This window comes from Dipodomys merriami, unplaced genomic scaffold (assembly GCF_024711535.1).
Source record: "Dipodomys merriami isolate MVZ:Mamm:240054 unplaced genomic scaffold, mDipMer1.0.p SCAF_2, whole genome shotgun sequence".
NCBI lineage: Eukaryota > Metazoa > Chordata > Mammalia > Rodentia > Heteromyidae > Dipodomys > Dipodomys merriami.
Window position 1 is genome coordinate 21,023,245 of NW_027203381.1, and position 14,476 is coordinate 21,037,720.

A 14,476-nucleotide genomic window follows, 5' to 3' on the forward strand; every position below is an offset into this window, starting at 1 on the left:
CCTTCCCAGCCCGAGGAATGGGTTTTCTTTTGAGTATTTATCATCTTCTTTCCTCAGTATGATGAGGACAATACCTAGAAATTGGGAAAAAGTTTAGCATATAGCCTGTGGGAGATACAAAGGGAAAGAAACTGCCCAAATCAATAGTACATGTGTGAGTATAACAGGCTTTTGAGCAGGTGTGAGTAAAGGCCAGACTTGTCTGGCAGCTTTTGGGTGGCTCTTTAGGATGTTGAATGGTTCCATTGCATATCTGGAACTATCCATTGTTACCAACAGGTACCAACTCTGCCTCAGTTTCTAGCTCCTCCCTATTTTTTCACTCCTTTGAACATAAAGATGCTGATTCTTTGTCACTTCTGTTTTCTGCTAGATTGCAAGTTCTTCAAAAGCAAAGACTGTCTTTAATCTATTCTCTTGTTCCAAATGGTGGTATACCTTCAGTTTGTGTAGCAGTTCATTCTTTACTTATTTATTTATTTTTTTTGTCGGTCGTGGGGCTTGAACTCTGGGCCTGGGCGCTGTCCCTCAGCTCTTCAGCTCAAGGCGAGCGCTCTACCACTTGAGCTACAGCGCCACTTCCGGTTTTCTGGTGGTTTATTGGAGATAGGAGTCTCATGGTCTCTCCTTGCCCGGGCTGGCGGCTGGCTTTGAACTGCGATCCTCAGATCTCAGCCTCCTGAGTAGCTAGGATTACAGGCGTGAGCCACCAGCGCCCGGCCAGTTCATTCTTTAAAAACGATTCTTATGTACTTAATCTATCTTTTTCTCCAGGGTATAGATTCTAGAACCTCCAATAGGTCTCTAAAGCCACTGTGTTGAACTATTAATATACTTTTTTTCTACACACATATACCTGTGACAGAATGTATTACTTATTTCTGGAATTAGCCATTTAATACTTTTGGGTAGTATAATTAAAACCAAAGAAAGCAAAACTATAGATGAGGGAGAATTTTATACACACAAACACAAACACACACACATACATACATACATATATATATATATATATATATATATATATATATATAAAATCTCAAAGTACTCTTTGAGATAGAAATAATAGGTATTAGTTTAATTATATAAATATATTAAATATATTAGCCTCACTAAATGACTGCTTTGTTGTTATTTAGGGACATCATCTTGTGTTGAAAGGTTCCATATCTGTGCTTTTATTTTTTAAGGCTACCCATAGATGGTTGTATTGGAAGAAGGTTTTTTCAAAGTCCTGCTCATATCAATTTGTTGAAAGACATGAAGAAGCGACTGACTGAGGTGGCTGACTTTCACCATGCTGCAAGCAAAGCCCTCCGCATTCCAGCAGAGGGCAGCGAAGGGCTGCCAGAGAGCCAAGCTGGCACTCCTGGTTATTTTACATCACCAGAACTGCACACAGAACTTGTGAGGTAAGATGGCTATTTTGCCATTTATGCTGTTGTTTGTAGCACAGGTACTGTGCTGAAGCAGTGAGCACTGTGGTACATACTCTAGATATCATTCTGTTGCCCTGAATGTGGAAGATGGCTTTAACGCAGATTTGTACCTTGTTTCTCAACAGAAGGCAGTCAGTCATTTGGATGTAGCACTGCTGTGTGTTTGTAGTCTGAGTGATCTCTTCTATTTCTTTATGTAGAATAGAAATAAACCAAAATAAATTGATCATAGCAGACATGAAACTATCAGAACCTGCCAGAATAGCTCTTAAAAAGACATAAGTAACCAAGGGAGGGTATTTTAATTGTGGCTCAGAGACCCCATGATAGGATCAGAGATCCGCCTGGGGTTGGAAAGAAACCTTCTAAAACTATAAAATCAGGTATAGTACTCGCATGTCCCAAAGTTGGGAAATATGAAGTAAGATTCAGATTCTTGTTACAGTTTCTTCACCTTTCTCTTATAAGTGTAATTGAAATCAAATAATTTATCTTATTAATAAAAACTAATAAAAGTGGTTGTTAATAATGAACCCTAATGAGGCTGGGAACGTGATTCAGTGGTAGAGGCTAGGTAGAATGCTTGCCTTGCATGCATGAGGCCTGGGTTTGATTCCTTAGCACCCATATAAACAGAAAAAGCTGGAAGTGGTGCTGTGGCTCAAGTGGTAGAGTGCTAGCTGAAGAGCTGAGGGACAGTGCCCAGGCCCAGAGTTCAAACCCCACGACTAACAACAACAAGAACAAAACCCTAATTGCCAAATAGCTTGGTGAAGAAACCTAGGATTTCAGCTAGCACTAATACTTAGTGCTCTCTACGCTTCCAGAAAAATTTTTTACTTCATCTTGCTTGGTTGAAGACTTAACCAGATGAAACTTTCTCTATGAACATTGTAGATTAGCCACAAAGTCTTTAATATTCCATCTGCTTCTCTTAAATTCCCTTCCCTAAGTGTGTTCAGAAAGTGACCCTTTCTCTTAATGAGTCTGAAGTTGGAAGAGAGAACTCTGTACATACCTGCCTTTTCCTTATAGGAACCATGGCCCTGTCTATGGACACACTGTCAAAACTTTGTACTCTGTTGGTTAAGGCCATGCTACCTCCTAGTCCTCTTACCCACTGATTTGTATATGCTAACACTACTGTAGTCCTGCTGTTGCAAACATCTTGGAATACAAGTGATCTTAGCAAGATGAATGTGTTCCTTGTACAACCAAAAAACCCCACAGAAACAAAACCAAACAAACCTATCATTACATTTACTGGAAAATTGAAACTTTTTTTTTCTTGGTAATACTAGTATTTTATTCCTGATATTTTTAATGGGAACAGAATACACATGTACAGAGCTTTATTTATGATTGCTTGTTCAGGAAATGATCTTTGGCTCTAAAACTGGCAGTTTGTCTAGTGCTGAAAACTATAAAATGGCTTTGAATATTTTCCAAGTGCAAAGGCTCACTCTAACTTCATTGCCCAGGAAAGCAAAGTGTCAGATTCAGATACTATGATAATCATCTTTTCCAGTTTTATTTTTTATTTTTGGTGTGTGTGTACTGTATTTAAACCTACATTATCTCAGAGTTTCTTCTTCAGTCTTTTTGGGTTAGCAATTATTTGATCATGTTTTAATAGTCCAAGCAGTCTCCTTTGTCTTTCCTTCCTTCCTTCCTTCCTTCCTTCCTTCCTTCCTTCCTTTCTTCCTTCCTTCCTTCCTTCCTTCCTTCCTTCCTTCCTTCCTTCCTTCCTTCCTTCCTTCTTTCTTTCCTTCCTTTCTTTCCTTCTTTCTTTCTTTTCTTTCTTTCTTTCTTTCTTTCTTTCTTTCTTTCTTTCTTTCTTTCTTTCTTTCTTTCTTTCCTTCCTTCCTTCCTTCCTTCCTTCCTTCCTTCCTTCCTTCCTTTCTCTTTCTTTCTTTCTTTCTTTCTTTCTTTCTTTCTTTCTTTCTTTCTTTCTTTCTTTCTTTCTTCTTTCTTTCTTTCTTCTTTCTTTCTTTCTTTCTTTCTTTCTTGGGTCCGGTCGTGTTGCCTGAACTCTTGGCCTGGGCGCTGTCCCTCAGCTTTTCAGCTGAAGGCTAGTGCTCTACCCTTGAGCCACAGCGCCACTTCCGGCTTTTTTCTTTTTGCTTATGTGGTGCTGAGGAATGTTCTTATGTAATGGTGCTAAGGTCCATAGCAATGTAAGTTATTTTTCCTATACATCTTTTATTACTTTATATAACTTTTTTTAATCTTTTAGGCTCTTCAATGTATATATATTATGGCTAGAAGATGAAAATTTTCAAAAAGGTGATACCTATATCCCTTCTCTACCAAAGCAATACGATATTCACAGGCTCGCAAAAGTGATGCAGAATCAGCAGGTAAAACTATAGCAATGGCTTTTTTTTTCTTTTTCTTAAAGCATTTCTGAATGTAATTTGAACTGGTCATGGTCTTAATCCAATTGTAAAACCACTTATTGATTTGGAACTAGTCACATGAATGATCATTATATTGATGGGGTTTGTCAATGTGTAAGTGACAGGATATTTCCTTTTGAATCTCCAGTTCTACTTTGGCCTTAATTGAGGCCTAGAGTTCATTTCTAGGCTTTCTACAATCTCATGAACATTTCTTTTTTTTTTTTTTTTTTTTTTTTTTGGGGTCCGGTCGTGGGCCTGAACTCTGGGTCTGGGCACTGTCCCTCAGCTCTTCAGCTCAAGCTAGTGCTCTACCACTTGAGTCACAGTGCCACTTCTGGCTTTTTTTCCCCTGCTTATGTGGTGCTGAGGAATTGAACCCAGGACCTCAAGCATGGAAGGCAAGCGCTCTACCACTGAGCCAACTTCCCAGCCCATTTTTTCTTTAAACTTTTATAGCTAGCTTGGGGACAGAGAAGGAAGACATCTGTTTCTAGGTCCTTTTTTCTAGAGAGTGAATTCTGTTGGACATTGACCCTAACCCTTGATGGGATTTAGGAACCTCTTAAGACTTAAGAGACTTATCTGTATCCTTAATCCTGCTAACTTCCACATTACAAATAGCATTTCATCTTCAATAGGTGTTTTTGACTTCTTAAAAGATTGTTTTCATTCCTTCTACCATCTCTTCCTTTCTTTCTTTCTTGTTTTTTTTTTTAATTCTCTTCCTTCCATAAGTACTTAGTGGGATGCCTTCTAAGTGCCAGTTGGCTAATGCCAAAGAAATCTGATGTAACTCCCAGTCTTCAAGGATCTTTTGTCAAATGGGGCTCAATTACCTCTGTGAGAGTAGATTGTACTGGGTGTTGTAGGAACATAGAAAAGCAGCCCTTCAGTTTGAAAAGAAAGGAATGGCACTTGGGAGTGGCAGAGGGGCCTTGACAGGTAGAATTAGTGTGTACAAGGACGTGGCATGTTGATAACAGTGCGTAGCAGCTGAGAGGGGCTAATGGAGGCATGGAGAGGGATGAAGTTATTAAGAGCCATATATACCTTGCTTAAGAATTAGATCTTTTACTGTCTTTAAAGAGTTGTTGAAATACTGCCAGTGATTAAGGAATTGATGAATTAAAAACATTGAGGACCAAGTGGAGGATATTGGGATTGATTAGCTACATAGGACTCCTTATGCTGTTTATTAAGAAAGAGTGTGCTGGAAGAGGAAGTGCGTGCAGGCTTCAGAGGGAGCTCTATTATCTTTCCTGGCGTTGCCTTACTTGGCGATAAAGATCTAGACTTCTTAATCAGATGAGGTAGGATATATGGATTTAGTGGTAATAGAATCTTAATCTTGAAATTAAAACTGAAGGTGGAACCCTGAGAAATATCATTTAAGGTATGAAGCAATAAGGGTGGGAATGTAAAGCCAGGATAATAGAAAATATGTAATGAGATATGGTGTCCTGAAATCTTTGGTGCTGTTCCATCTTTTTAGTGTACATTTTAACCACCTGTCTAAGCCTTTGCACAAGAAGGTAGTTGACTAGTGTTTTAAAAAATTAACTATAAAGCCAGATGCCAGTGGCTCATGCCTGTAACCCTATCTACTCTTAAAGCTGAGATCTGAGACTTGAGGTTCCAAACCAGCCTGGGCAGGAAAAGTCCTGAGTTTGTTATCTCCAATAAACTATCAAAAAGTAGCAAGTGCAGCTGTGGCTCATGTGTAGAACACTAGCCTTAAACAAAAAGAAGCTCAGGGACAGCACCCCTGCTCTGAGTTCAAGCTCCAGGAACATCAAACACACATAAAATTAGCTATAGCTTTTTAACTTTTGAAGTTTATTCTTTTTTCTCAGGATCTATACAGTTCCTCTCTCTCCCCCTTTTTCTTCCCTTCCTTCCCTTTCCTTCTCTTCCTGTCTTTGCTTGCCAAGGATGTATGACACATTTTTAAAAAAAATCTGTAATTCCAGCTTCTGGTAGTTCTGTCTTTTGTTTACCTACCTTTAGCTAACTCTTGGTATTTGTTTTAATCATCAGCATCTGTTAACAATTGTTTAGCACTGAAGCAAACTCCATTTATTTATTTATTTATTTATTTATTTATTTATTTATTTATTTATTTAGTTAGTTAGTTAGTTAGTTAGTTAGTTAGTTAGTTAGTTAGTTAGCTAGTTATGGGTCCGGTCGTGGGGCCTGAACTCTGGGCCTGGGCACTGTCCCTCAGCTCTTCAGCTCAAGGCTAGCACTCTACCATTTGAGCCACAGTGCCACTTCCGGCTTTTTTCTTTTTGCTTTCGTGGTGCTGAGAAATGGAACCCAGGGCCTCATGCATGCAAGGCAAGCGCTCTACCACTGAGCCACCTTCCCAGCCCAAAGCAAACTCCATTTAAAGGTGTGTCTGCACACTACATAATGAGAAGCTTTGCTACAGTGGGTGCAGATGGAATATAGGATTGTGAACAGAATTACTTTGAACTCCTCCAAGTTTGTAATGCTTTTTTCCATGGTTGGTTTGAAAGTAATAATTTAGGACTTCATAGAAGTGGCTGATAAAAGAGCTAGGGTCATTTTAGATTTAGTGGATCCAAGGGTTTTTAGAAAACTTAAAACCAGAGAAAAAGAAAATCACCCACAAGATCTTAGTTCTTATTTGACGTTTGGTATTACTATTTTGAGCAATGTATTTTAATGTGGGTTTTTGTTTTGTTTTGTTTTTTGGTGCTGTTCCTTGAGCTTTAACTCAGGAGTTTGGCACTATCCCTGAGCTTCTTTTGCTCCAGGCTAGCACTCTACTGCTTTAGAGACAGCTCTACTTTTGGCTTTTTGATAGTTTATTGGAGGTAAGAGTCTCTTGGACTTTACTACTTGGGCTGACTTTGAACTGTAATCCTCAGATCTCAGCCTCCTAGTAATTAGGATTACAAATATGAGCCACTAGCACTCAGCTTAGTGTGTATATTTGATATTTTCTGTGGTTATTTTAAGTAGCTTACCACTCTAATATGTGGTGATCACCAGTGGAGGAAATATGGTTCACATATGGTTGTAAGACAGATCACAGGAGTGGGGGAAGAGAAGGCTAGAACCTTTATTTCTTCTTTTTCTCATTTTACTTATTTTCCCTTTTATTGTGAATATATTTCATCACATAGAAGAAATAGGAATTCCAGAATAATGTAATGGACATGCCATTCTTTTCATCCCCTCACGTACCATTGCCTAGTTCTGTGTATAGCCGAGCGATTCTGTCTACTGTATATTATCTTGGTGTCAAATTTATGGAGCATTTGATACATAAAGATTTTAATTTAATAGCATTTTATATCTGGGAAATATCCACAATAATTCCTTTTTTTTTTCTTCTTTTTTGGGGGGGGGGTGGGTCCAGACGTGGGGCCTGAACTCTGGGCCTGGGCGCTGTCCCTCAGCTCTTCAGCTCAAGGCTAGCACTCTACCACTTGAGCCACAGCGCCACTTCCGGCTTTTTTCTTTTTGCTTATGTGGTGCTGAGGAATTGAACCCAGGGCCTCATGCATGCAAGGCAAGTGCTCTACCACTGAGCCACCTTCTCAGCTCCAATAATTCCTTTTTTTATTTGTTTACATTCATTGTAAGGAAGGAGGGAATTTTTCCTTTTTTCCATTTTCCTTTCCGTTTTTCCCCCCTTTCCTTTCCTTTTCTTTCTTTTTTTCTTTTTCTTTTTCTTTTTCTTCTTCTTTTTTTTTGTTGGTCGTGGGCCTAAACTCTGGGCCTGGGCACTGTCCCTCAGCTCTTCAGCTCAAGGCTAGCATTTTGCCACTTAAGCCACAGTCACTTCCAGCTTTTTCTACTTATGTGGTGCTGAGGAATTGAACCCAGGGCCTCAGGCATGCGAGGTAAGCACTCTACCACTGAGCCACCTTCCCAGCCCCTCCTTCCATTACTTTCCTGTTTTTTTTTTTTTTCTCTTGCCACTACCAGATCTTGAACTCAGAGTCTTGAATTTCTTGATCGCAGCTAGCACTCTACTGCTTGAGCCTTGCATCCAGACTGGCATTTGGTGATTAGTTGAAGATGGAGTCTCAAGTTCTATAGACTTCTACCTAGGTTGATTTGCTTCTGAGTAGCTAGGATTACAGGCATCAGCTACCAGTGCCCAGCTTCACAATAACTTCTTTTTAATTTTTACATTTCAGATTTTTATTACATTTTTTATTGTCTTCAAGAAATTGTAAAAAGGGGTATTACTTAACTTGGTTTATAAGTACAATATATCTTGATGTGTCGCCCCTTTCATCATTCTTCTCCATTCCTCTCATCCCTAACCCCTCCACTTGATTTTCCTAGTTTCTTTGGATATGCATTGAATATTATAATTTTCCCCTCTTCCTTTGAACCTCCTCCCACACCTTTCAATAATTCCTTAATATTAAACATCAGTGTTCAAATTTCCATTTGTCTCACAAGTATTATAAAAGGTTTTTTTTTTTTTTTTTTTTTTTGTCGGTCGTGGGGCTTGAACTCTGGGCCTGGGCGTTGTCCCTAAAAGTTTTGTTTTTATTTTTACAGTTTCAACCAGAGTCTGCATTTTGTAACTATTGTCTTACAAATTTGACTAATCTATAAATTGTCTCTTTTTCTCCATTTTCCTCTTGAGATTTATTTGTTATACAAATTGTGTAGTTTGCCTATAGCTTCCCACCAGTCTAGATTCTACTGGTAATGTCTTTGTGGTATAGTTTTAACATGTTTTTCTGTCTCCTTCTATTTCATATTAATTGAAATTGGATTAAGAGGCTTGCTTTAAACTTAATTTGATTATTTTAAATTTATTTTTAAAGTCTTTTTAAAATATTCTATTTTTTACCTATATTTTATTATGCATATAATTATTAGCCCAATAGTTTATTGCATAACATAAATATGTATACTGTGCTTTCTAGTTAAGGTATACAATCAAAAAATTCTCAACTTCTACTAAGATGGAGATTGTTAGTTATCACTTTTAATACAACCCATGGCAAAACTGAAGACTTGGACCTGATCACCTCACGTTGAGAGTTACTGAGTCATTTTACAGTTTAATATATGGCTTAAATGTGAATATGTGCTTTATCTGCTAAAGTTTTAAGTATAGTGATACCCTTACAGGATCTGTGGATGGAGTATTTGAACATGGAGCGCATACATTATGAGTTCCAGGAAACCATTGGTCTATGGATGCAGACCAAGCATGAGTCCTATTCCATACCCTGCAGCCTGTCAGCATACCTGGACTTCACTGATCCTTTGTTGGGTGAGTCACATGATTTCATTCTCTTTCAACAAATGAATGAATGATTGAAGGAGTGAGAAAGTTAAAGAATAAATTGAGTTTTAAGGTTTCTATACTTTTATCTCCAATGAGATTGCTTTTTAACAGTTCCATATTAACATGTTTGCCTCTTAGAGCTAGATTAATCAGAACCCACACAAGAAATTGAATATAAACTAGGTCAAGCTTTGACTTTCTCTCATGTGAAAGACGATTGAAGACAGGTAGTTCAGAGCAGTAGGGTAGTGTCATGAGTCTTGCAACCCTTCAAGGACACTTGTTCTTCCTATCTTGCTGTCTCACTGTTCTTTATGGTAGTATTCACTTCTGGTTCAAAATGACCACTCTAGCTATCCCTTTTACATTCACATTCTAGTCAGCAGGGAGGAGAGTCTCCTTAGAAGAACTCAGAAGCTGCTCACACTTTCCAGTTGTACCTCATTGGCCCAAACTGAGATATGCTGTAGCTAGCTGATAAAGAAGCTAGAATGCTTCTAGCTAGAAGCTGCAATGCTTCAAAATGACATTTCGATTCACTTATAAAACCATGTGTAAAATGCAATTTTAATTTATTGTTTTAGCTTCAATTTTAACATTCAGAAGCTATGGTTTTCTTTTATGAGCTATTTTGCTCTGTGTGTGGAATCTTTCCATACAAATAGAGCATGTTTCCTATGTGTCTTGAATTGCTTTCTAAGTTGGCCATTTCTCACATTGCATTTTTCTCAAGATAGTATTATAGTATTTCTCAAGATAAATTATCAGCTTGTTCTTCATATCAGGTCTTAAAACCCCATTAAACTGATAAAATTTTCTGGTATAGTTCCACAAATAATAATAGAAAGTGATACTTGTTAACTACTGAATATATTTTTATAGGATATAAAATTCAAATACAATTGTTGCCAAATATGCTACAATATAATATAAAGAACACTGAAATGGGCTGGGTGCCGATGGCTCACACCTGTAATCCTAGCTACTCAAGGGGCTGAGATCTGAGGATTGTGGTTCAAAGCCAGCCCAGGCAGCGCCCTGGCCTAGAGTTCAAGCCCCATGACCGACCAAAAAAAAAAAAAGAATATTGAAATGATTCCAGAAGGGCAGAAATACTCTTGCTCTACCAACTTGTTAGGTGTATGAAGAGAAAAGGAAGACACTATTGGGGCTTCAGCTCATTCATTGCAAAATGAAGATGTTGAACAGTCTTGTCTAAGGCTGTAGATTTTTCCCTCCAATACTCTGGTTGTTTTCCATGATTGCAAAAGTAATGTGTGTTCATTTAAAACAACAACAAAATAAGAAAGATACAGAGAAGAAGAAAATTAGGCTTAGCCTGACCATATGGATTTTTGTTCTATTCCTAAAAGTTTATGAGTGAAGAAACATGGGGCTAGATATGGAAACTGTTGAATGCTTTCTGTTCAGGCCCATCCATCTTTTATGCTTTCATGTCACTACCTGAAAAGGTTAATTTTTATCTCTGGAGTTAGGGAAAATTGATTCATCAAATTTAAGTTAGTAATTTATGAATCCAGTAGTTTGTTGTGGCCATTGTCCAGTACTTTATATATATATATATATATATATATATATATATGTCTTACAGTAACCCAGAGTTGGTTATCCTCAGTGAGAAGGAAGGAATACAGGATGTAAGATGGTTGAGTAACTCCTCTGTGTTGATTACACAGCTGCAAGGTGACAGAGCTGTCTGGCTCCAGAGGCCCTGCTATTTATCACTGTTTACCTTGCCTTTTGTTTTTGGCTATTGGAACAGGTTTCAATTCCAAACAAAATTAAGACCTGAATTTCTAAATTTTAAGCTTCAGGTTTTTCTCAAATGTTAGCTGATTTTTTTTAAAGGGTGGGGGTGTTTGGTTGTGTGCTTGAATTCCAAGGCCTTATGCTCTTCCTTAGCTTTCTTCCCTCAAAGCTGGTACTCTACCATTTGATTTACAGTTCTACTATCATAGGTGATAATAAATTACCTATGGAAATGTGGTTATGATTGTAGGTAATATTTTACCAAAGTACTTGTAACACTGAGTTCTTTTTCTTAAACTAAATTGGTTTTTGTTGCTTCAAGATTTTTGTCAGTCGTGGACCCCAATGCTTGTTACAGGAAAATATGCTCTGAGTTTTAATACTTGTTTAAAAATCATACTTGATTTTTCTTTCATGGTAAGTTATCTTGGATTTGAAGAAACCCTCATTTTTCCCCTTAAACTCATGACATTGCTTGAAAAAACTGACTGAAATAATCACGTCTTATCTAGTGGTGAAGACCCAACTTTACCCGATCTGTGCAAAGTAGTTGCAGTGGAAAAACACTAACTGTAAGGGTCACTAATGTACTTGACCTTTTTGGAATGTTAACTTAGTCTGTTTGAGATACAAAAAGTACAATTCTCTTTATGCCAAGTCATGGCAGTAAAATTTTCTTTGATTTTTTTTTTTCCCACAAGAGTAAAAAATTAAATGTTACCTCTGGAATGAGATCAGAAACTCATTAGTTGTCTCTTAAGTACTTGTTGACTTATTGACTTGAAGTTTCCTTGACCTCTCCCTTCCTTTCTTATCTTGCTATTGAAAAGAACTGGGTCTGTAGCAGCATTTGTCTTCATGTTCTTCAGTTCCCACCTGCTGTTGGTATGTGTAGGTCAGGTGAAAAGAAAGACAGGAAAGATAGAGATTTTATCGGATACCTATAGTTCTATATTTGGTACAGAAATAGCAAACATTTAAATTTTATTAATCATTCTGAGACCAGTACTGATCTAGTAGTTTTTGTTTTTTTTTTGGGGGGGGGTCCGGTCGTGTTGCCTAAACTCTGGGCCTGGGCACTGTCCCTCAGCTCTTCAGCTCAAGGCTAGCACTCTACCACTTGAGCCACAGCGCCACTTCCGGCTTTTTTCTTTTTGCTTATGTGGTGCTGAGGAATCGAACCCAGGGCCTCAGGCATGCAAGGCAAACGCTCTACCACTGAGCCACCTTCTCAGCCCCACTAGTACAGTTTCATGGTACAGACATTTTCACTTTTCTTTTCATTTCTTTTTTTTTGGCCAGTCCTGGAGCATGAACTCAGAGCCTGGGTGTTGTCCCTGAGCTTCTTTTGCTCAGGACTAGCACTTCACCACTTGAGCCACAGCACCACTTCCAGCTTTTTCTGTTTATGTGGTACTGAAGAATTGAACCCAGGGCTTCATGCATGCGAGGCAAGCACTCTACCACTAAGCCACATTCCCAGCCCCTGTTGTCACTTTTCTTTAGCATAGTGTATGGCACTGGTCTGCTTATTTGGAGTCCACAAATCATTTGTTAAAAATAGGTTACTAAGTGTATGAAGGCAAAAATCTAGGTGCTAGAGGAGTTTATATTCATGTCTTCATTCATTTTTTTCTCTTAGTACTTTTAGCTTTTTGCTCAAATATTGACCTCCTTTCAGATTTTTTCTCCTCTCTGCTATGTTCTAAAATTCTCTTTTTTAGTTCTAAGAAGTTTCTCTTCAGGTACGGGTATAATTTCTGGTTTGTTTGGTGGTACTGGGGTTTGAACTCAGGTTCCTGTGCTTGCTAGGCAGGCACTCTTACCACTGAGCCATACCTCTAGGCATGTTTCTCTTTCTCTTTTTTTTTCTTTCAGTTGTGGTGCTTGAACTTAGGGCCCAAGCACTGTCCTTGGGTCTCTTTGTGTTCAAGGATAGTGCTCCACTTGAGCCACAGTGTCATTTCCTGAAGTTTTCTCTGTTTACCTGCCCTGTACCTGTCCCATTGCCCATCCATTAACCAAATGATAACCACCACCTGCCACTTAATAGATCACCTTTATACTAAAAGTAAGTCCAACTTCTGTTGAGCTCAAACTTCTTAGCAGGTCATGCAAGACTATTGAGAGTAGTATTGAAGATCATGTGCTTTGACTTTTTAACTACTATTAGACTATAAACTTTTAAAGGATAGAATTTCTGTTGTACCACCTTCTCGTAGCTTTATTGGAATATTATTATGAATTTGAGTGATCCCTCAAAACTGGAAAGAACCAAAAAGGAATGGCTTTATTCATTTAGGCCTTTCGTGGTTTTAAGAAACTAGTTGAAGATCTCTACCATTCTCTATGAAAGTAACAGATCAGGGCTTTGTACTATTTAGCATATCACTATCCACTAGTTTCCATTACTATATATATGACTTAATTTTCTTTTAGCTAAAGAAAGGATTTTAAGTAACTTGCGGAAGCATGAGGCACCCCATCCTTACCTTGTTCTGCACTCCATGCGGCCTCCTGTGCCAGTCATCAATTCAGCTGCACTACTGAATCAGAAGGACACCACCCAGCTGGTGTGCAAAGACCTGAATCTGTTACAGCAGCAGGCCAGGTAAGATGATGAAACCTTAGGATTGTGCTCCCAGCCTTGGTACTCTGACAGCCTGGTTGATGTATCACCTAGATTCACTTCCTCATCAGCAATCTTGCCATGAGGTTATTTTGTCAGACTGGCTCAGATGGTTTACTTGGTGAAACAAGTTGTGACAAGTCTTTTAAATTCACATTGAAATTATCTTACCTTCAAGGTTCTGTTTCCTGTGGGGATATTTCTGGGTGTCTAGTGGGAAGATGGTATTGGAAGGGACTGAAATGAAATTTATTCATTTATCATTGATTTGCTCTGTTAATCTGTTTTTTAAACAATTGACATAGATACTTGGTTGAAATGTAAGAATGTCATTTGGTGATTTGATTTCACATAGTAAATAGAGAAAAATAACTTGCTGTTTTTTTTTTTTTTTTTGGTCCAATCGTGGGGCCTGAACTCTGGGCCTGGGCACTGTCCCTCAGCTCTTCAGCTCAAGGCTAGCGCTCTACCCCTTAAACCACAGCGCCACTTCGGCTTTTTTTTTTTTTTTTTTTTTAATGTGGTGCTGAGGAATCGAACCCAGGGCCTCAGGCATGCAAGGCAAGCGCTCTACCACTGAGCCATCTTCCCAGCCCAACTTGCTAAATTTTTATTTCTAGCTTGCAGTCTTGTGATGAATGCATCTAGAATAAGTGTCCTATTAACAGTAAATGACCTTTATTTTTATAAATTCTGTATATCATTTTGTTGGTGTATTTTTCCTTAGTTATATTAATAGATCTAGGCATTTATTGATTGTGCATGGTGTATACACATGGGCACTTGTTCATTAACATAATAAGAAATATATTAGGGCATCAACTCACCATGTAGCTCTTTTGGGGGGGATGGTAGTGATGGTGCTGAGTATTGAACCCATGGCCGTGTGCATCCTAAGCATTTGCCCTACCACTCACGTTTAGAGTTCATAGTCTTTGACATTTCA

General features: G+C 38.3%; 1 protein-coding gene across 3 annotated transcripts in view; it reads left to right on the plus strand.

Moving 5' to 3' along the window:
* The window catches only part of Epg5 (ectopic P-granules 5 autophagy tethering factor), a 108,989-nt gene that overhangs the window by 56,896 nt on the left and 37,617 nt on the right, over positions 1 to 14,476 (plus strand). For all 3 annotated transcript variants that reach the window (XM_070029232.1, XM_070029233.1, XM_070029234.1), the window contains exons 23-26: positions 1,191 to 1,412; positions 3,676 to 3,799; positions 8,972 to 9,116; positions 13,341 to 13,512. In XM_070029232.1, the coding sequence (XP_069885333.1) occupies positions 1,191 to 1,412; positions 3,676 to 3,799; positions 8,972 to 9,116; positions 13,341 to 13,512 (663 nt within the window). The remainder of the gene's footprint in view (positions 1 to 1,190; positions 1,413 to 3,675; positions 3,800 to 8,971; positions 9,117 to 13,340; positions 13,513 to 14,476) is intronic.